General features: G+C 50.6%; 1 protein-coding gene across 2 annotated transcripts in view; it reads right to left on the minus strand.

Moving 5' to 3' along the window:
* nherf1b (NHERF family PDZ scaffold protein 1b) overlaps positions 1-23,848 on the minus strand; it is a 120,215-nt gene that overhangs the window by 38,350 nt on the left and 58,017 nt on the right. The window contains exon 3 of one of the 2 annotated variants that reach the window (XM_084329682.1): positions 8,316-8,489. The exons of the other annotated variant lie outside the window; for it this stretch is intronic. Coding sequence (XP_084185808.1) covers positions 8,316-8,489 — 174 coding nt within the window. The remainder of the gene's footprint in view (positions 1-8,315; positions 8,490-23,848) is intronic. 2 annotated transcript variants of the gene reach the window in all.

Raw genomic sequence — 23,848 nt, forward strand, 5'->3', positions numbered from 1 at the left:
TGTTTTTATATGTGCTGTTTTTATGTATTTGTACATTTCTTACTGTTTCTATGAGTCCTGTTTTTATGTTTGGGGACAACGGATGGAAATTAGCCTCGTGCTAAATCCGGCAATTTCCGGCAATTTTTACACTCCACAGTGTTCATTAATTTTGCATTGTCCCGTCCAAAAAAAATTAATAATAATAATAATATATATATATATATATATCGTATTTGTACGATCAACGATGCCAAAAATTCCAAAACGTACCATCGTTTGATCATAAGCCTCTAGGCCAAACAAACTTGACGGTCATCGTCACAGACTCGCACAGTTTCAAGCCAATCACACGCTCCGTCTCTAAAAACTCTCCTCTCCCGGGGAGCTCCAGTAGCTCACCATGTACCTCGACGCGAAAGCGTCGGGGAATACCGTGCTGCGTCACGGATCTGGTTGACTCCGAGTTCGATTCCCGGACCCGCCGTCATTTGCCGAATGTCTTCCCCTGTTCTCCCTCCCGTTTCACCCTGCATCTGTCGGTCATGCTTGACCAGAAAAGCGATAAACGCTAAAAAATGAAGTTAAAAAAAAAAGAAAACTCTCCTCTCCCACCACCAATCACATTGCGAGAGGTGGGTTTTGTTTTGACAGACTGACTCCTGTTCATCATCGTCACAACAAGCGTCGGCTGCTCCTCTGAATAGTTTGTACGAGAGACAGATTACTGCTGCATCCATGTGAGGAGAGGTAGAGACATGAGAGGAGGGAGGTGAGGGAGGACAGGGGAGAGGAGAAGAGGAGGGGAGAGAAGAGGAGGGGAGAAGGGGAGAGGAGAGGAGAGGAGAAGAGGAGGGGAGAGAAGGAGGAGGGGAGAGGAGAGGAGAAGAGAAGAGGAGGGGAGAGAAGAGGAGGGGAGAAGGGGAGAGGAGAAGAGGAGGGGAGAGAAAAGGAGGAGGGGAGAGGAGGGGAGAAGCGGAGAGGAGAGGAGAGGAGAAGAGGAGGGGAGAGGAGAGGAGGGGAGAAGGGGAGAGGAGGGGAGAGAAAAGGAGGGGAGAGGAGGGGAGAAGCGGAGAGGAAAGGAGAGAAGAGGAGGGGAGAGGTGAGGAGGGGAGAAGGGGAGAGGAGGGGAGAGAAGAGGAGGGGAGAAGGGGAGAGGAGAGGGGAAGAGGAGGGGAGAGAAGAGGAGGGGAGAAGGGGAGAGGAGAGGGGAAGAGGAGGGGAGAAGAGGAGGGGAGAAGGGGAGAGGAGAGGGGAAGAGGAGGGGAGAGAAGAGGAGGGGAGAAGGGGAGAGGAGAGGGGAAGAGGAGGGGAGAGAAGAGGAGGGGAGAAGGGGAGAGGAGAGGAGGGGAGAAGGGGAGAGGAGAGGAGAAGAGGAGGGGAGAGGAGAAAAGGAGGGGAGAGGAGAGGAGAGGAGAAGAGGAGGGGAGAGGAGAAGAGAGGAGAAGAGGGGGGAGAGGGGAGGAGGGGAGAGGAGAAGAGAAGAGGAGGGGAGAGGAGAAGAGGATGGGAGAGAAGAAGAGGAGGAGGGGAGGGGAGAGGAGAAGAGGAGGGGAGAGGAGAGGAGATGAGAGGGAAGAAGAGGAGGAGGGGAGGGGAGAGGAGAAGAGGAGGGGAGAGGAGAGGAGAGGAGAGAGGAGAGGAGAGGAGAGGAGAGGAGAGGAGAGGAGAGGAGAGGAGAGGAGAGGAGAGGAGAGGAGAGAGGAGAGGAGAGGAGAGGAGAGGAGAGGAGAGGAGAGGAGAGGAGAGGAGAGGAGAGGAAAGGAGAAGAGAGGAGAGGAGAGGAGAGGAGAGGAGAGGAGAGGAGAGGAGAGGAGAGGAGAGGAGAGGAGAGGAGAAGAGGAGGACAGAGAGACTCAGAAGGAGCTTCTATCCCCAGGCCATCAGGATGCTCAATGAACAATGAACAATAACAGACCATCAATTACACCCACAACACACACATCAACACGCACACACTCACTTTAAATAAACAACACACTGTAGCACCCACTTTACCCACTTAGACACTAACACACACTTTATATTTATACTTTATATTATATATTTATATATTTGGCATCAATCCCATGCACCTCAGTGCACCTCACCACCACAAGGTGGCACCACAAACTAAGCTATACCTCACCATTCTACACTGTACTGTATAGTAGCTGACTGACTGTATAGACTGTACAGAAGTATAGACTGTACATATACTGTACATATACTGTATATATGTATATTGAACATTGTTGTTTGTTTACACTTGTTTATGTACTTGACTTTCTATTTTATACTTATATTATACTATTTTACACTATCTTGTTATTTTTATCTATCTATTTTTATCTAGCACACTCTCAGGAGCAAAACAGAAAGAAGCATTTCATGCAAAAGTATTCTGTATTTCTGTATGACAACTAATAAAGAAACTTGAAACTTGAAACTTGAGGGTTACACTCCTGACTCTGGTCAAACTAGAGGTGGTGGCAGAGAGGAGGACGAGGACAAAACTGGACGCTATACTGGAAAACCCCTCCCACCCCCAGGAGGAGCTATAGTCAAGATGAGGAGCACGTTCAGCCATAGACTTATACCCCCCCCGACACCCCACACAAACCACCTCGGCCAGTGCTTTGTGCCAGTAGCCATCAGGCTCCACAACTGGACTCGGACTGCTGCCAATATTGCTGGAGAGCATGAGAACTGAGGACGGTGTGACTCTTAATTATAAATAATATGGTTTGGACCATGTATACCAGGTCCACCATCAAATCAAATCAAATCAAATATTATTATTATTATTTATTACCAATTCTACCTGTACCCCCCACCCCCATGCTGCTATGACACTTGATTTACCCCAAGGGGATTAATAAAGGAACACGTGACTCGACTTGGTCCATTACAGTCCCCCCCCCCCCCTCCCCTCTCTCTCCAACTGGTCACTCGTGTCAAAAGGTACAATGAAATGAATGATGTCAGTGATATTTATTCAGAGTTATTGCCTTAACATTGCAGACTATAAAGCTCTATAAAGACTATAAAAAAGAAAGGTCTGGTTAATGTGGCGTAGAGCTTGTAGGGCAAAGGAAGCTCCTTGTGGCTTTTATATCAGTATACATCAGTCAATGTAGGGATATCATGTGATGCGTCATATAACAGTGTTGCTGGCAGAACGGACCGCTGAGAGAGAGCACACGTCTGCACACATGCTCACACGCACTCACACACGTGTGCTCACACGCACTCACACACACACACGCTCACTCTCTCCAGCTCTCTTCAGGCCCAACAACTAGTGACAAAGCTGCTTATCTCAGTCTGAGCTACAGTGTAGTAGTTAACTCTTTAGTGACCGTCATGGACACCCCTGTCCCCAGAGGATTAAGACCCCACACACACACACACACACACACACACACACACACACACACACACACACACACACACACACACACACACACACACACACACACACACACACACACACACACACACACACACACACACACACACACACACACACACACACACACACACACACACACACACACACACACACACACACACACACACACACACACACACACACACACACACACACACACACACACACACACACACACACACACACACACACACACACACACACACACACACTTTAGCTCAACATTCTTCTTCCACTAAACACTAGAAACACTTGGACTTGAACCTGACCAGGGACACAGTGTCATACAGATTCTCTACAGGAGTCAAAGTGCAGAGCATGTAAGCAACCAGTAGGGGGCAGAGCAGGTAACAGTGAGGGAGTGAACGAGTCAGTGAGACAGAGAGAGAGAGTGAGAGAGAGAGAGAGAGAGAGAGAGAGAGAGAGAGAGAGAGAGAGAGAGGAGAGAGAGAGAGAGAGAGAGAGAGAGAGAGAGAGAGAGAGAGAGACAGTGAGAGACAGTGAGAGACAGAGACAGAAAGAGAGAGAGAGACATAGAGAGAGAGGGTGAGTGAGACAAAGAGAGAGAGAGGGTGAGTGAGTGAGTGAACAAATTAACGAGTGAGTGAGTGAGTGAGTGAGTGAACGAGCGGGCGACTGAGTGAGTGAGACAGTGAGTGAGTGAGTGAGACAGACAGAATGAATGAGTGAGTGAGACAGACAGACACAGAGTGAGTGAGTGAGCGACTGAGTGAGTGAGTGAATGAGTGAGTGAGACAGACAGACAGAATGAATGAGTGAGTGAGTGAGACAGACACAGAGTGAGTGAGTGAGCGACTGAGTGAGTGAATGAGTGAGTGAGACAGAGTGAGTGAGTGAGTGAGTGAGTGAGTGAGTGAGTGAGTGAGCGACTGAGTGAGTGAGTGAGTGAGCGACTGAGTGAGTGAGTGAGTGAGTGAGTGAGTGAGTGAGTGAGTGAGTGAGTGAGTGAGTGAGTGAGTGAGTGAGTGAGTGAGTGAGTGAGTGAGTGAGTGAGTGAGTGAGTGACTTGCTGGTCTAGGAGGCTGGAGCATGCCGTTGGGAGCACAGTGTATATATACTGTATGCTGGTGTTGACATGAACCCGTCTCCTGCCCAGTCATCGCACGACAACATTGGCTCCTTCACTATGACCTTCACTCAGCTGACTTGCATCGTGTGACAGCAGGGTTTGACGCATCAGTAACCAACTAAAAGAAAGTGTGTAGTATTCATTCAGTCTTCATTTCCATAACTTAACGCTGAACTAGTTAAGATTTCCGATCATTTGAATCACAGGGACCTTGTAGTCTCAACCATTTAACGACGTGCTCATTCCACGTCATTTCAGGTTGAGTATACACGGTCTTACAGAGTTCAGCGTTAACCCTTTCACTACCACACTACAGAAGGTTAACCTTTCACTAACCGTCTATAGTGTGGTAAGTGAAAGGGTTAACCTTCTGTAGTGTGCTAGTGAAAGGGTTAACCGTCTGTAATGTGGTAGTGAAAGGGTTAACCTTCTGCAGTGTGGTTGTGAAAGGGTTAACCCTTTGCTAGTGAAAGGGTTACCCGTCTGTATTGTCGCAGTGGAAGGGTTAACCCCTTGGTAGTGTGGCAGTGAAAGGGTTAAAGGGACACGGCAACATCATGGGGACATGCGCTCACCGTCCTCTCCAGAGTCAGACGAGAAGATAGATACCAGTTTCCTCCCTGTGCGTTCAGTAGAACCCTATCAGGCTGCAAGCTAGCCTAGCGTAGCACAACAAACGGAAGCGGATACAGATCAGCTAGCCTATAGCTAAAAACTATAGGCTAGCTCAGGGGTTCCCAAACTTTTCAGGCCGGGGCCCAGAAAATAAGGCGTCAGAGAGCCGCGGCCCAATGCACATCGTCTGGCTTTTTTTTTTTTTTTTTTTGCCAGGCGACCGATTTTTTAAGCCAAATATCACTTCAATCCTATTAAGTTAGTTCAAGTTAGTTATTCATTTATATGTGCTATTTATGAGAGGGCTAACTTGTTGCAAAATAATAATGATAATAATAATAGCCTCATTAAAATACTATTGTTGCTTCGGTTGTTTTCAGAGTTTTATGTGCATAATCTGTTATTTAGTTTGAAATGTTCCTTGAAATAAGTAGATTTTTCGTTTTTGTTTATTTATTAAGTTAATATAAAACCATATAGTCACATTTTAGAATACAATAGAATAGAATTTTAGAATACAACTAGAAACACTGTCCTGGCCTGCTTCTAAGTTCAGTGGCCTGACAAAAAAAAAAAAAAAAAAAAAAAATTATTTATTTTTATTTTTTTTAAATCATCTCGCGGCCCATCCGTGGCTGCTCGCGGCCCACCTTTGGGTCGCGACCCCGACTTTGGGAACCACTGGGCTATCTGATCCGTATCCACTTCCATTAATTTGTGCTACGCTAGGGTAGCTTGCTAGCTTGATAGGGTTTTATCATTGGGAAAATGGATTCTCGGCTATTGTAACAATTCTGCCGCATGGAAATTGAAAAGCTTTCCATTTTTTTGCACAAAATGAGTTCCCTTCTATCACTAACATTATTGTTTAAGCATTTTTGGTTGAAATAAAATGTGGCGATTTTTTTTTTATGATTATTAATTGCGAATATTTTCATGTTGCGCTATAGATTGTGGATGAATAAGCACAGAAAGGTACACCATGCCAATGTTAATGCTTCATTTGTTTTAAACGAGACAATTTAGAAATGGGCAATCGGAGGGGCGCCCCAGTGGCTAACCACATAGCGCGCTCAGCCGCGACACGGCCGACCCGGGTTCGACTCCCGAACCCGTTGTTATTTGCCGAATGTCTTCCCCCCACTCTGTCTCCCATTCCTCCTCTGTCTCTCTGTACTGGACTGCCCAGTAGAACAAATAAAGCGATAAAACGCCAAAAATATATTTAAAAAAATAAAAATAAAAATGGGCAATGGGGAAATACATTGCGTTGGACAGAGGGTGGAACACGAAAAACGGCAATGACATAACCACTACACCTCCCTATACTGACTGAATAATAGTAACATTTTACACTTACTGTATATTTCAGTTTATTTTTACTGTATATTTTACATTAGAATGTAACATAAGGAAATGTATATCCCGGACCGTATTTTATTCTTTATTCTTAGGCTTATTTTGTATTCTTATTCGTGACTTTTGGTTTTGTCCACCTAAATGTTTACTGTTTACTGTGAGAGATTTGTATAGTGCCAAATTTCCCTCGGGATGAATAAAGTATTTCTATTCTATTCTATAACTCGGACGATGTCACTGCAGTACCTCTACTATCCTGTCGCGGGGCTGGAGGCCCGCCCTCTATATCACTGCAGTACCTCTACTATCCTGTCCCGGGGCTGGAGGCCCGCCCTCTATATCACTGCAGTACCTCTACTATCCTGTCGCGGGGCTGGAGGCCCGCCCTCTATATCACTGCAGTACCTCTACTATCCTGTCCCGGGGCTGGAGGCCCGCCCTCTATATCACTGCAGTACCTCTACTATCCTGTCGCGGGGCTGGAGGCCCGCCCTCTATATCACTGCAGTACCTCTACTATCCTGTCCCGGGGCTGGAGGCCCGCCCTCTATATCACTGCAGTACCTCTACTATCCTGTCCCGGGGCTGGAGGCCCCGCCCTCTATATCACTGCAGTACCTCTACTATCCTGTCCCGGGGCTGGAGGCCCGCCCTCTATATCACTGCAGTACCTCTACTATCCTGTCACGGGGCTGGAGGCCCGCCCTCTATATCACTGCAGTACCTCTACTATCCTGTCCCGGGGCTGGAGGCCCCGCCCTCTATATCACTGCAGTACCTCTACTATCCTGTCACGGGGCTGGAGGCCCGCCCTCTATATCACTGCAGTACCTCTACTATCCTGTCCCGGGGCTGGAGGCCCCGCCCTCTATATCACTGCAGTACCTCTACTATCCTGTCACGGGGCTGGAGGCCCGCCCTCTATATCACTGCAGTACCTCTACTATCCTGTCCCGGGGCTGGAGGCCCGCCCTCTATATCACTGCAGTACCTCTACTATCCTGTCCCGGGGCTGGAGGCCCGCCCTCTATATCACTGCAGTACCTCTACTATCCTGTCCCGGGGCTGGAGGCCCGCCCTCTATATCACTGCAGTACCTCTACTATCCTGTCCCGGGGCTGGAGGCCCGCCCTCTATATCACTGCAGTACCTCTACTATCCTGTCCCGGGGCTGGAGGCCCGCCCTCTATATCACTGCAGTACCTCTACTATCCTGTCCCGGGGCTGGAGGCCCGCCCTCTATATCACTGCAGTACCTCTACTATCCTGTCCCGGGGCTGGAGGCCCGCCCTCTATATCACTGCAGTACCTCTACTATCCTGTCCCGGGGCTGGAGGCCCGCCCTCTATATCACTGCAGTACCTCTACTATCCTGTCCCGGGGCTGGAGGCCCCGCCCTCTATATCACTGCAGTACCTCTACTATCCTGTCCCGGGGCTGGAGGCCCGCCCTCTATATCACTGCAGTACCTCTACTATCCTGTCCCGGGGCTGGAGGCCCGCCCTCTATATCACTGCAGTACCTCTACTATCCTGTCCCGGGGCTGGAGGCCCGCCCTCTATATCACTGCAGTACCTCTACTATCCTGTCCCGGGGCTGGAGGCCCGCCCTCTATATCACTGCAGTACCTCTACTATCCTGTCCCGGGGCTGGAGGCCCGCCCTCTATATCACTGCAGTACCTCTACTATCCTGTCCCGGGGCTGGAGGCCCGCCCTCTATATCACTGCAGTACCTCTACTATCCTGTCCAGGGGCTGGAGGCCGCCCTCTATATCACTGCAGTACCTCTACTATCCTGTCGTGGGGCTGGAGGCCCGCCCTCTATATCACTGCAGTACCTCTACTATCCTGTCCCGGGGCTGGAGGCCCGCCCTCTCCGCGGGCGAGTCTGCGTCCACGGCTCGGATGTACTGGCCGGGCCGGGCCTTCTCGCTGTGCAGGTTGAAACCATAGCCGCTGGCGCCGCGCTTGATCAGGCACAGGCGCGGCCTCAGCTCGCCGGGACACACCTCCTGAGAGAAGACGGGGGGGGGGGGGGGAGAATAAGATGCTGACACGTCCGTAACGCCGCGGGTTTCAACACGTTGGTATATCCAACCATTAGCACAAGTGAATGGTAGTGGATACGGATCAGCTAGCCTATAGGCGTTGGCCAAAAAAACACCTCTCCCCCGGAGGTTAGCTATAGGCTAGCTGATCCGTGTCCGCTTCCGCTAACAACAACAACGAGTACCTTGACCATGGGTCCCTGCCCCCCCCTGGGGAGAACTAGAGGCACGAAGACGATCGAGAGCTCCAGAGAATCGCTGACCATGAATATGCAGCCCAGGTTGAACATGCAGACATGCTGCTGCTGCGTGCTTCTAGACCACAGTACTGTCAGAGCCGGAGCCTGGTGGTGGCGACACTTTAACGGTTATGACTAGTGAACCCGGGGCGCTGCCTGCCGCTCACAGCCTGACCACGTGACTCTGATTTTGTTGTCCAGGAAGGAAGAGGGTCTCGGAGGGGGGGGCGGAAGCATGTGATTAGCTCTCTAACTGGGGAGGTTTGTGAGGTTTGTGGCGATTTGAGGGGGAGAGGGAGGGAGGGAGGGAGGGAGGGAGGGAGGGAGGGAGGGGGGAAACCAGGCAGGCAGCGCTGCAGGCAGGTCCTGTCCTGAGCTTTAGGAAGCAGGGAGTGCTTTTTCCGGTGTTCTCCGCAGCTCGGAGCGGGACAATAGAGCTGGGCGGTGACCCCCTGACTCCCTCCCATGTCCCCGTCCTGCCCCCCCCCGTCTCGCTCGGGGAGGATGACAGGAAGAAATAAGAGCTCTAATGTCATCCAGAAAAAATGTCCACCTCGAGTGCCGGAGCCTCCCTTTTCCATTGTGTGTGCTGAGGACGATGAGGCCGTTTCTTTATTTTTAGTCGAACGTGGAGCTTCAACGGGCGGGTCGTCCGAGAGGTCACTGTTGTACGGAGTCGGGGGCTAAATATAGGACCAACAGAGAACGGTGGGACGGGCATGGTCGTCATAATCCGCGTCACTCTGACTCAACATCTCACTCCCCCGGAACAAGGACAAGTCATTCATTTTGAATTAGTTCTAAGGAAAGTGGATCGACTGCTGATGGCAGACTGACTGATTTGCGGGTGAATTAGAACATTGATCAGGCTCAGGCTTCACACGCTGTGACAGAAAATTGGTCTCCTGTCCATAAACAGATCCAGCTCTCCTCTGATTAGTAGAAAGATAATTGTGGACTATGGCGATGTCATTTATAGGCATGTTGTGGCATCAACTCTTAAACCTCTGGACTCAGCTCTTAGATTTATTACTGGTGACATATATGATACTCATCAGTGTGTCCTGTATGACAGGGTGGGTTGGCCTGTTTATTTTTTAAAGCCCTCATTGGTAAACAACCTTTTTATGTCTGGAATATCGGGTCCAATATCGGGTCCGCCTCCCTGACTCCCTCCTGGTTAACCTTCTCTAGTGTGGTAGTGAAAGGGTTAAGGTGCTACATAGGCTCCATTGTTCTAGATGAGTGCTCTTTATATATCCTTGTACTGTACTCGTGCTGTATATTGACAATACATTTGAATCTAACATAATCTCATCTAATGTAAATTATACATGCGGTCGCCGTAGCGACGCCCCTGCCAACCATAGCCACCATCTACTTCTGCTCTGCTCTCCTTCTGGGACACTGTCTCTAAACTCCTGTCCGGTATCCTGGAGTCAGACGTGTGTGCATGTCCCCTGGCCGCCATCTTTGGTGTTATAGCTACAGAGGAGGATCCTTCTTGCTTGGAAATCACCTGGTCGCCAGCTTCCTGGTCGGAGGACATGATTTTTATTTTTATTTTTTTTACTAAATTAGAGAAAATCGAATTTTCACTCAGAGGCTCCCTGAGATGTTCACTAGCGAAGAAGTCAGCCATTCATTCAACAACAACCTCACGAGCCTGACCAGCCTGACAAGCCTCCCTGACCAGCCCCTCTAACCTCCTCTCCTCCCTGACGAGCCCCTCTAGCCTCCTCTCCTCCCTGACCAGCCCCTCTAACCTCCTCTCCTCCCTGACGAGCCCCTCTAACCTCCTCTCCTCCCTGACGAGCCCCTCTAGCCTCCTCTCCTCCCTGACGAGTCCCTCTAACCTCCTCTCCTCCCTGACGAGCCCCTCTAACCTCCTCTCCTCCCTGACCAGCCCCTCTAGCCTCCTCTCCTCCCTGACGAGCCCCTCTAGCCTCCTCTCCTCCCTGACGAGCCCCTCTAGCCTCCTCTCCTCCCTGACGAGCCCCTCTAACCTCCTCTCCTCCCTGACGAGTCCCTCTAGCCTCCTCTCCTCCCTGACCAGCCCCTCTAACCTCCTCTCCTCCCTGACGAGCCCCTCTAACCTCCTCTCCTCCCTGACAAGCCCCTCTAGCCTCCTCTCCTCCCTGACGAGCCCCTCTGACCTCCTCTCCTCCCTGACGAGCCTCTCTAACCTCCTCTCCTCCCTGACAAGCCCCTCTAGCCTCCTCTCCTCCCTGACGAGCCCCTCTGACCTCCTCTCCTCCCTGACGAGTCCCTCTAACCTCCTCTCCTCCCTGACGAGCCCCTCTAACCTCCTCTCCTCCCTGATGAGCCCCTCTAACCTCCTCTCCTCCCTGACGAGTCCCTCTAACCTCCTCTCCTCCCTGACGAGCCCCTCTAGCCTCCTCTCCTCCCCGACGAGCCTCTCTAACCTCCTCTCCTCCCTGACGAGCCCCTCTAGCCTCCTCTCCTCCCTGACGAGCCCCTCTAACCTCCTCTCCTCCCTGACGAGTCCCTCTAACCTCCTCTCCTCCCTGACGAGCCCCTCTAACCTCCTCTCCTCCCTGACGAGCCCCTCTAGCCTCCTCTCCTCCCTGACGAGCCCCTCTAACCTCCTCTCCTCCCTGACGAGCCCCTCTAACCTCCTCTCCTCCCTGACGAGCCCCTCTAACCTCCTCTCCTCCCTGACGAGCCCCTCTAGCCTCCTCTCCTCCCTGACGAGCCCCTCTAACCTCCTCTCCTCCCTGACGAGCCCCTCTAACCTCCTCTCCTCCCTGACGAGCCCCTCTAGCCTCCTCTCCTCCCTGACGAGCCCCTCTAACCTCCTCTCCTCCCTGACGAGTCCCTCTAACCTCCTCTCCTCCCTGACGAGCCCCTCTAACCTCCTCTCCTCCCTGACGAGCCCCTCTAACCTCCTCTCCTCCCTGACGAGCCCCTCTAGCCTCCTGTCCTCCCTGACGAGCCCCTCTAACCTCCTCTCCTCCCTGACGAGCCCCTCTAGCCTCCTCTCCTCCCTGACGAGCCCCTCTAACCTCCTCTCCTCCCTGACGAGCCCCTCTAGCCTCCTCTCCTCCCTCTTAACATCTCCCTCCTTTTTTCCTTATTTTTTTTGCTTTCTCTCCTTCTTTTTTAAATTATTCATTAATTTAAGATAAGACAAGATATTCCTTTATTGATCCCCTTGGGGATATTCTCCAGGCATCAAGGCAGTGTGCGGGAGGGGGAGGGGAGGTACAGGTATGGGCGGGGTGATAGAAGAAATACATTAACATAGGCAATACAATTTGATCTGAATATAAAATACGAGGGAAATAAACAGTGTAAACAAAGGTGCAGATGAGGGTCACACCCACGATGCAAAACAAGTGCCTTCTTTTGTTACTCGTTGAAAGCAATTTCAGAGGAGCGTTGTCTTTCATTTGATTAAATAATTATTTTATTTAATAATATTAAATACAAAACCAGTTAAATGTGTTACATCTTTTTCTTCAAGTTCCCTCTCAGTAACAGCAGACTGTTGCTTATTTTGGGTTGATGGGGGACTTACCCCAGAGACGTTCCCTCCCCCCTCCAGAACCCTGGGTATAACCGTTCCCTCTCACCCCTCCAGAACCCTGGGTATAACCGTTCCCTCTCACCCCTCCAGAACCCTGGGTATAAGCGTTCCCTCTCACCCCTCCAGAACCCTGGGTATATATCAGGAAGGCAGCAGGACCGGACGGCATCCCCGGCCGCGTCCTAAAGGTCTGTGCCGACCAACTGGCCCCGGTATTCACCGACATATTTAACCTGTCCTTAGAACAGGCTGTCATCCCCACCTGTCTGAAGAAGTCCACTATCATCCCTGTACCTAAAAAATCCAAGCCTGCTTGCCTCAACGACTACCGCCCTGTAGCTCTCACCTCCATAGCCATGAAGTGCTTTGAGAAGCTAGTAAAGGGCTACATCTGCTACTCCCTCCCCATCAACCTGGACCCCCTGCAATTTGCATATCGCCCCAATAGGTCCACGGAGGACGCCATAGCCCATGTGCTGCACACAGCAGCATCACACCTGGACAAGAGGCAGGGGAACTATGTGAGAATGCTATTCATCGACTACAGCTCAGCATTCAATACCATAGTCCCCTCCAAACTCATAGCCAAGCTCAGGGACCTGGGCTTGAACTATGACCTCTGCCAGTGGGTCTTGGACTTCCTGACGGGCAGACCCCAGGTGGTGAGAGCAGGCAACTGCACCTCCTCATCCATCACCCTCAACATAGGGGCCCCCCAGGGCTGTGTTCTGAGTCCCCTCCTCTACTTCCTGTACACACATGACTGTGTGGCTCAGCGGAACAACACAATCATCAAATTTGCTGACGACACAGTAGTGGTGGGCCTGATCTCTGCAAACGACGAGAGGGCCTACCTGGAAGAGGTCAAGGTCCTGGCGGGATGGTGCCAAGAGAACAGCCTCTCCCTGAACGTCAGCAAAACAAAGGAGATGATTGTGGACTTTAGGAGGTCGGGGGTCAGGGACTACAGCCCCCTCAGCATTGACGGGGCACCGGTTGAGAGAGTGAACAGTTTTAAGTACCTCGGAGTCCACATATCTGAGGACTTGACATGGACCACACACATTGACAGTGTTGTGAAGAAGGCACGACAACGCCTCTACTTCCTCTGGCGCCTAAGGAAGTTCCAAGTCAGTCAGAAGATCCTTAAGAACTTCTACTCATGTACAATAGAGAGCATCCTGACTGGCAATATCACCTCCTGGTTTGGGAATAGCACCGCACAAGACCGTAGCAGACTACAGAGAGTGGCCCGTTCAGCCGAGCGCACAATTGGAGGGGGGCTTCCCACTCTCCAGAACATTTAAAACAAGCGGTGCAGGGGTAAGGCTAAGAGAATTATCAAGGACTCCAGCCACCCAAACAACTGCCTCTTTGAACTGCTGCGGTCAGGCAAGCGATACCGGAGTCTCATGGCAAGCACAGAAAGACTCAGAAGAAGCTTCTATCCCCAGGCCATCAGGTTGCTCAACGAACAATAACACTATGCAACAACCATCAAATGCACTCACAGCACACACATCCACAAGCACACACTCACTTTAAACAAACAACACACTGCAGCACCCACTCTCCACACTTTAGAACACCTAGACACACTTTATATTTATTGGCAAAGAATTTGCACTACAACCCATACCTCAGTACACCTTACTGTAAATTGTACCTAAATTGTAACTCATCCCATTTCTTCTTTGCACTATATAGTATATTGTATATTAGTATATTGCATAGTATATTGTATGGTAACTCAGTTACTTCTATTCTGCATTGAACATTGTACATATGTACATACTGAACACTTGTGTCTACGTATGTGACTTCTATTTTTTACATTCTATTTTTTACATGCTATACTTATTTTATTTCATACTTATCTTTTTTGTCTAGCACAGTCTCTGGAGCGTAACAGAAAGAAGCATTTTGTATAAAAGTATTCTGTACTTGGGGCGGTCAGGTGGCGTAACGGAGATTGCGTTCGTCACCAACCCCGGAGCGGCTGGATTCGCCTGTTCGAATCCAGCTCACAGCTCCGGGGTTGTCACCAGCTTGGCTGGCTGTTCACACTAATACAATTGGCAGTATTAGAGGGTGGGAGAAGCTGGCGGGGTGGGTCCGGGTCGTTGTAAAACAGCGACTCCTACAGTTAGGTCGGGGCGCCTGCTAAGCGCGGATAGTGTGATCCTTCCACACGCTACGCCCCCTCTCAGTGAGAATCCGCGCTGCCAGGTGAAAAGAAGCGGTTGATTGGCTGGACGTGTCGGAGGAAGCACGTGGTAGCCTCCACTCTCCCAGACCGACTGTGGGGGGTAAGTGCGCAGCGACCAGGAAGGGGATTGGGAATTGGCATAACGACTAACTTGGGATGGGAGAAAATCGGAGGGAAAAGGAGGGAAAAATAAAAATAAAAAAAAAGGTATTCTGTACTTCTGTATGACAAATAATAAAGAAACTTGAAACTTAACCGTTCCCTCTCCCCCCTCCTGAGCCCTGGGTTTAACCGTTCCCTCTCCCCCCTCCAGAGCCCTGGGTTTAACAGTTCCCTCTCCCCCCTCCAGAGCCCTGGGTTTAACCGTTCCCTCTCCTCCCTCCAGAGCCCTGGGTTTAACAGTTCCCTCTCCTCCCTCCAGAGCCCTGGGTTTAACCGTTCCCTCTCACCCCTCCAGAGCCCTGGGTTTAACCATTCCCTCTCCCCCTCCTGAGCCCTGGGTTTAACCGTTCCCTCTCCTCCCTCCAGAGCCCTGGGTGTAGCCGTTCCCTCTCCTCCCTCCAGAGCCCTGGGTGTAGCCGTTCCCTCTCCTCCCTCCAGAGCCCGGCTCAGTGGCCTCGTGGGTAGAGTGTCTGCCCTGAGTTCGGGAGGCTGGGAGTTCAAGCCCCGGCCGAGTCATACCAAAGACTATTTAAAAAATGGTACCCATAGCCTCCCTGCTTGACACTCAGCATCAAGGGTTGGTTTGGGGGGAAGTCCTTGCGACATACTAGCGTCATGTCCAAGGGGTGTACTTGTACATCAAGCTGCCTCACGCTACGAAAACAGGAGATAGGCTCCTGCCCCATGTGCCGTTACAGCTCGAGAACCATTGGTTCTCAAAGGCAAACTTCTCCCACCTCCAGAGCCCTGGGTTTAACCGTTCCCTCTCCCCCTCCAGAGCCCTGGGTTTAACCGTTCCCTCTCCCCCTCCAGAGCCCTGGGTTTAACCGTTCCCTCTCCCCCTCCAGAACTGTTCTCTCTCCCCCTTCAGAACCGTTCTCTCTCACCCCTCCAGAGCCCTGGGTTTAACCGTTCCCTCTCCCCCCTCCTGAGCCCTGGGTTTAACCGTTCCCTCTCCCCCCTCCAGAGCCCTGGGTTTAACCCTTCCCTCTACCTGGTCACGCCGGTTTCTCTCCTTCCTGTTTTTGCTGCGTAATCACAGTGTTGCTACATGATTTGCACGGAGGCTCTGCTCACCATGGAGGCTCTGCTCACCACGGAGGCTCTGCTCACCACGGAGGCTCTGCTCACCACACGGAGGCTCTGCTCACCACGGAGGCTCTGCTCACCACGGAGGCTCTGCTCACCACACGGAGGCTCTGCTCACCACACGGAGGCTCTGCTCACCACACGGAGGCTCTGCTCACCACGGAGGCTCTGCTCACCACGGAGGCTCTGCTCACCACACGGAGGCTCTGCTCACCACGGAGGCTCTGCTCACCACGGAGGCTCTGCTCACCACGGAGGCTCTGCTCACCACGGAGGCTCTGCTCACCACGGAGGCTCTGCTCACCACGGAGGCTCTGCTCACCACGGAGGCTCTGCTCACCACACGGAGGCTCTGCTCACCACGGAGGCTCTGCTCACCACACGGAGGCTCTGCTCACCACGGAGGCTCTGCTCACCACGGAGGCTCTGCTCACCACGGAGGCTCTGCTCACCACGCACACGGAGGCTCTGCTCACCACGGAGGCTCTGCTCACCACGGAGGCTCTGCTCACCACGGAGGCTCTGCTCACCACGCACACGGAGGCTCTGCTCACCACGCACACGGGTTACAAGGGATCTTCCCATCAGCACGACAGAGAGCCGCCTGCAGCGACACTGCCTTCACACTTCAAGCCTAGTCTATAGCTTAATGTAATTGTGGTTCATTCATTGCATGATGTATACAGAAATTTAACAGACCCCCAACAGTGAGTGGACATCATGTCTTTAAAAGCATGTGGTAGTCTACACCCTCCCCAGACCGACAGAGGAGGCAGGTGGTAGTCTACACCCTCCCCAGACCGACAGAGGAGGCAGGTGGTCGTCTACACCCTCCCCAGACCAACAGAGGAGGCATGTGGTCGTCTACACCCTCCCCAGACCGACAGAGGAGGCAGGTGGTAGTCTATACCCTCCCCAGACCGACAGAGGAGGCAGGTGGTAGTCTACACCCTCCCCAGACCGACAGAGGAGGCAGGTGGTAGTCTACACCCTCCCCAGACAGACAGAGAAGACATGTGGTAGTCTACACCCTCCCCAGACCGACAGAGAAGACATGTGGTAGTCTACACCCTCCCCAGACCGACAGAGGAGGCAGGTGGTAGTCTACACCCTCTAGGGGTGGGACGATACATCGATCCAGATCGATATATCAATCTATTATCAATAATCAAATAGGATCGATGCAACGTAAAAAGATCGATTCATATTGCGATACTCTTATTTTGAAAATCCCGCGAGTCATATCCGCCGGCGCCCAGTATTGTGAAACTCCGTAGCAGAACGGGCGGAGCTAACAATATACTCGTTATCACCATACATAACGCTTATATTGAAACACGTTGACATTAGGGCCGTTCTTTCAACCTAAAAGTGCACTTTCTTCAACCTCGAACCTAAATTCCTTAGCAACCCGTGTTACCAAGTAAACAAATCACGGAACGTTAGCCACAGAACGTTAGCCAGCACCAGCCAGGTCCCGACGTTAGCTCTCAGAACGTTAGCCACGTTAGTTAGCCAGCACCAGCCAGGTCCCGACGTTAGCTCTCAGAACGTTAGCCACGTTAGTTAGCCAGCACCAGCCAGGTCCCGACGTTAGCTCTCAGAACGTTAGCCACAGAACGTTAGCCAGCACCAGCCAGGTCCCGACGTTAGCTCTCAGAACGTTAGCCACGTTAGTTAGCCAGCACCAGCCAGGTCCCGACGTTAGCTCTCAGAACGTTAGCCACGTTAGTTAGCCAGCACCAGCCAGGTCCCGACGTTAGCTCTCAGAACGTTAGCCACGTTAGTTAGCCAGCACCAGCCAGGTCCCGACGTTAGCTCTCAGAACGTTAGCCACGTTAGTTAGACATAAAACAATTGTAGGAAGTTTGGGAGAGGAAGGGGTTTTAGCTTGCGTGTTGTGAGTTCCAAAACATTTTACTTAAAGTTTAAAGCTCAATATATAAAAAGTGAACAGGTCTATTTGTATTAAAAACAATATTGTTTTTCATTTAAATGTCTGGAAGAGCTCAAAAATTATAACATCAATTGATATTTCCGTAGCCTTTTTTTAGTTGATCTAAATGTGACTGATTGTGTTAAATGGGCACATAATATCGCCTCATATCGATCGCAGGCACCTGAATCGTATCGTATCGTAACGTATCGTGGCAGACTTTGTGATATCGGCAAATATCGTATCGTTGTCCAAAGAATCGATATCGTATCGTGATGAAACTGGTGATTCCCACCCCTACTCCTCAGACAGACAGAGGAGACATGTGGTAGTCTACACCCTCCCCAGACAGACAGGGGAGCCATGTGGTAGTCTACACCCTCCCCAGACCGACAGTAGGGCAGCATGTGGTAGTCTACACCCTCCCCAGACGACAGTAGGGCAGCATGTGGTAGTCTACACCCTCCCCAGACAGACAGGGCAGGATGTGGTAGTCTACACCCTCCCCAGACGACAGTAGGGCAGCATGTGGTAGTCTACACCCTCCCCAGACGACAGTAGGGCAGCATGTGGTAGTCTACACCCTCCCCAGACAGACAGGGCAGGATGTGGTAGTCTACACTCTCCCCAGACGACAGTAGGGCAGCATGTGGTAGTCTACACCCTCCCCAGACGACAGTAGGGCAGCATGTGGTAGTCTACACCCTCCCCAGATGACAGTAGGGCAGCATGTGGTGGTCTACACCCTCCCCAAATGACAGTGGGGCAGCATGTGGTAGTCTACACCCTCCCCAGACAAACAGGGGAGCCATGTGGTAGTCTACACCCTCCCCAGACGACAGTAGGGCAGCATGTGGTGGTCTACACCCTCCCCAGACGACAGTAGGGCAGCATGTGGTAGTCTACACCCTCCCCAGACCGACAGAGGAGACATGTGGTAGTCTACACCCTCCCCAACCGACAGAGGAGACATGTGGTAGTCTACACCCTCCCCAGACCAACAGAGGAGACATATGGTAGTCTACACCCTCCCCAGACAGAGGAGACACGTGATAGTCTACACCCTCCCCAGACCGACAGAGGAGACATGTGGTAGTCTACACCCTCCCCAGACAGACAGAGGGGACATGTGGTAGTCTACACCCACCCCAGAATGTCAGAGAAGACATGTGGTAGTCTACACCCTCCCCAGAATGTCAGAGAAGACATGTGGTAGTCTACACCCTCCCCAGACCGACAGAGGAGGCATGTGGTAGTCTACACCCTCCCCAGACCGACAGAGAAGACATGTGGTAGTCTACACCCTCCCCAGACAGAGAAGACATGTGGTAGTCTACTACACCCTCCCCAGAATGTCAGAGAAGACATGTGGTAGTCTACACCCACCCCTGACCGACAGAGAAGACATGTGGTAGTCTACTACACCCTCCCCTGATCGACAGAGAAGACATGTGGTAGTCTACTACACCCTCCCCTGATCGACAGAGAAGACATGTGGTAGTCTACTACACCCTCCCCTGATCGACAGAGAAGACATGTGGTAGTCTACTACACCCTCCCCTGATCGACAGAGAAGACATGTGGTAGTCTACTACACCCTCCCCTGATCGACAGAGAAGACATGTGGTAGTCTCATAGCTTATATCCTCTGATACAACTCTGACTCGTGCAGAAATGTCAGCACTGACTCTGTGATCAGCTGGTGGTTCTCATTATCCATGCGCCCCTTGGTCCCCTTTTCCCACTCAGCCTCAACTCCTTTCTTAATCTTCTCTCTGAGTTCCACTCTTCCCATTGAAATGCCTATCTCTTCCTCCCTTCCCAGGCTCTGTTTGGCAAGGGAAACAGCTGTCTCATTTCCCTCAATCCCAGCGTGCCCCGGAACCCAACAAAACTCCACTGAACAGCCTGCCTTCTCAATCCTATATAAAACTAATATTATTTCATGAATGAGATCAGGGCGAGCTTTAGACCCACCTGCACTGACTCACAGCCATCAGTGCAGCAGCCGAGTCAGAGCATAGAATCACCTGGCCTGGTCCCACTTCCTCCACCCACCACAATGCCCAGAGAATGGCAAGTAACTCTGTTACAAATACAGAGCAGCCGTCAGAGATTCTCTGTCCCTTACCGATCGCTAACTGAGGCACACACCACCCAAATCCTGCCTTCCCACTCTCTGGATCCACAGAGCCATCAGTATAAACCTCCAGAGACCCTGAGGCTAAAAGGAATTTCTCTATTTCTCCCACAATCTCGCCTTTGTCATTCTCCATCAAGAACCTAAATTCAATATCTCGATCAGGAACTAGCCAAAATGGCACTGACAGCCAACGAGTGTGCTCCGCAACCCTTACCTGATGAAACCTCAACTTCCTGGCCCACTGATCAACACTGGACAAAGAAGGCGTATGCTTATCCCCATCTCCTGCCCCTGAAGGTAAACACCTAGCTGGGAAGGACAGACTAGTCCCACTTAATTTTGCCCAGTACTGTAGCCCTAAATTTATTCTCCTCAGGCTTAGGGTTAAGGGCAGTTCCCCCACCATTTCCACTAATAATGCTGGAATTGGGGTGGTCTTAAAAGCTCCACAACAGATTCTCAGAGCCTTGCACTGTAGCAGATCCAGTTTTCCTAAATTTGACTTGGCAGCAGAACCGTACACAAAACAGCCATATGATACCGGCAAAGTGGGGTTGTTCCCTGAGAGCTCACTCTCGGCCGTGGTTTCTCAGTGTATAATGAATGGTGCTCTCCCTCAACATGCGAGTAGGGTGAGACAACACCATTCTTTAGTCCAAATAATACCCTACCTTATACTATATTATTGTCATTTGTTTAATGTAAAGTCAGTCTTACATTGGCACTGCTTTAACGTTGCATTTACCCATAATCCATTGCTGTATTAGAAGTGCCATATTACTTTTGTAATATGAATGAAGAGCAAATGTAAAGTTAATCAATACATAATGAAACAATATCTTTATCTATATCACATGTCAAAACTACTTTAATAAAACAAGATTTCCGTTTTTCATTTCTACTCATTCATCCAAAACAAGACAGCAATTCTACTTCTGCATGCACCGGGAGAATTGAGCTCATAGCACAGATTTGGAGTTGATAGAATGGACATTGCTGTTCAAATAGATCCGCTATCAACTCTATCTTTAATCTTTCAAAATGTTCAGTTGCTATCGCTATTAGCTCTATCTTTAATTTTTCAAAATGTACAGTTGCTATTGCATGCACTCATCTGTGTTTCACCACACACATGAGTGCATGCTTACCAACTGTCCGTCTGCAACACTACTATCACCGACATCTAAGAAGGGAGATCCCCCCTTGAACGGCCCTTCTAAGGTTTCTCTCCTCCACATTGCCTGTGGAGCTTTTTTTCCCTATTGTTAGGTTTTAGTGAGTTTTTCCTTACCTTCGCGTGGGGTATGTCTGGGAGTGCTTGCATTCTTTCATTTATTTGCATTCATCTAAAAAATGTTTGGACCCTATGGTGTTCTTGTTCTGTTCTTGACTTATTGTTATGTTGTCTTCTTGACTTGTTTAAAGAAGACCTGTACGGCCCATGGGGACATTAACGTGTGTTGTCGGGCCCTATAAATAAATTTGATTTGATTTGATTTGATTTGACTTAGGAAATGTTGCACATGGTGGAAATAATGGAAATTAACATTTCTAACATTAACATTTAGTGTATGTTTAAAGTTGATACAGTACATTGAGGCATGGTAGAATTTCACTTTATATTACAGCAGTATCCGTTTTTAACATTACAATTAGTGTCTGACACTATAGACACATGTTAAAAGTCAAAGTCAACTTTGTCATTTTCCAATTTGTGCAAGACATACAGAAGAATTCAATTACGTGCCCCCCTTCCCACGGTGTATATAGAAAGAGACAATAAACACAAAAGTAACATAGGACACAATATACAACACACAGGACTATGTACAATATAAACAGTGCCTACAATTAAATTAATGAATGAATTATATAAGAGGTAAAAGAGAACTTAGTGTAAATATTCTTTAATTTGTGTCAACGTTATAAAAATCCTATTGTATTCAACAAATTAATTATGATACACCACAATGTGCCCTTTCTATCTATTCTAAATCTATGGCCTCGCGATTCCACGGCTGCGCAGTGCAGACAATATATATATAATATACATATGAGGGGGAGGAGACTACATTGGGAGGGGGCGGGGCCGGGGGGAAGGGGGCGGGGCGGGGCGAAATATCACGTTTTTTCAAATCTCAATGTTGACAGCTATGGGTAGTCTACACCCTCGCCAGAGCAAAGGAAGGGGACATGTGGTAGTCTACACCCTCCCCAGACTGACAGAGGAGACATGTGGTAGTCTACACCCTCCCCAGACTGACAGAGGAGACATGTGGTAGTCTACACCCTCCCCTGACCGACAGAGGAGACATGTGGTAGTCTACACCCTCCCCAGACCGACAGAGGAGACATGTGGTAGTCTACACCCTCCCCAGACTGACAGAGGAGACATGTGGTAGTCTACACCCTCCCCAGACTGACAGAGGAGACATGTGGTAGTCTACACCCTCCCCAGACTGACAGAGGAGACATGTGGTAGTCTACACCCTCCCCTGACCGACAGAGGAGACATGTGGTAGTCTACACCCTCCCCAGACCGACAGAGGAGACATGTGGTAGTCTACACCCTCCCCAGACCGACAGAGGAGACATGTGGTAGTCTACACCCTCCCCAGACTGACAGAGGAGACATGTGGTAGTCTACACCCTCCCCAGACTGACAGAGGAGACATGTGGTAGTCTACACCCTCCCCAGACTGACAGAGGAGACATGTGGTAGTCTACACCCTCCCCAGACTGACAGAGGAGACATGTGGTAGTCTACACCCTCCCCAGACTGACAGAGGAGACATGTGGTAGTCTACACCCTCACCAGACCGACAGAGGAGACATGTGGTAGTCTACACCCTCCCCAGACCGACAGAGGAGACATGTGGTAGTCTACACCCTCCCCAGACCGACAGAGGAGACATGTGGTAGTCTACACCCTCGCCAGACCAACGGAGGAGACATGTGGTAGTCTACACCCTCGCCAGACCAACGGAGGAGACATGTGGTAGTCTACACCCTCACCAGACCGACAGAGGAGACATGTGGTAGTCTACACCCTCGCCAGACCAACGGAGGAGACATGTGGTAGTCTACACCCTCGCCAGACCAACGGAGGAGACATGTGGTAGTCTACACCCTCGCCAGACCGACAGAGGAGACATGTGGTAGTCTACACCCTCGCCAGACCAACGGAGGAGACATGTGGTAGTCTACACCCTCCCCTGACCGACAGAGAAGACATGTGGTAGTCTACACCCTCGCCAGACCGACAGAGGAGACATGTGGTAGTCTACACCCTCGCCAGACCAACGGAGGAGACATGTGGTAGTCTACACCCTCGCCAGACCAACGGAGGAGACATGTGGTAGTCTACACCCTCCCCAGACCGACAGTAGGGCAGCACAACAACCAGGAATTTGTATAAGAAAAGGTCACTTCAAAAACTGTATATTGTATAGTAGTGTACATACTGTAGGACTGTATTTTATCTTAGTACTTTTATCATGTCTATTTAATTATCTATTCTATTTTATTCTATTATTATTTGTATTTTTTGCACAATCGAAGCGGGCATGGCCAACTTCATTTCACTATTATGTCTTGTGTCTGTATGTGATGAATAAACCTCTTGAATCTTGAATAAGGACAGGGTCGGGGGGGAAGGGAGCAGAGTAAAAAGAAGCATGTATGTAAATATAAGGTGGACTAAGCCTGGGAGACACGGAGTCGCTGCCACTCGAGGCGACGAGGCTCAGGGGTTCAGGGGCCACTCTGACCAGCGTTCAGCCTCCCTGCCAAGTGGCACAGACAGCAGCGGGCAGAGGGACGCTGGCAGCGCCAACAGAGGCCGGTCTGTGCTGCAGGAGGAGTGGGGAGGAATCTCCAAGAGGGACCGGAATCTGTGGAATCTGCTGAATACACACAAACTGCAGCTTTCTCCTGAGGACGACACCATACTCCACTCCTACTGCTTGTCCTGAGTCTGGTGGGTCCTGTGTGTG

This window comes from Notolepis coatsorum (assembly GCF_963971535.1).
Source record: "Notolepis coatsorum genome assembly, chromosome: 14".
Lineage (NCBI taxonomy): Eukaryota > Metazoa > Chordata > Actinopteri > Aulopiformes > Paralepididae > Notolepis > Notolepis coatsorum.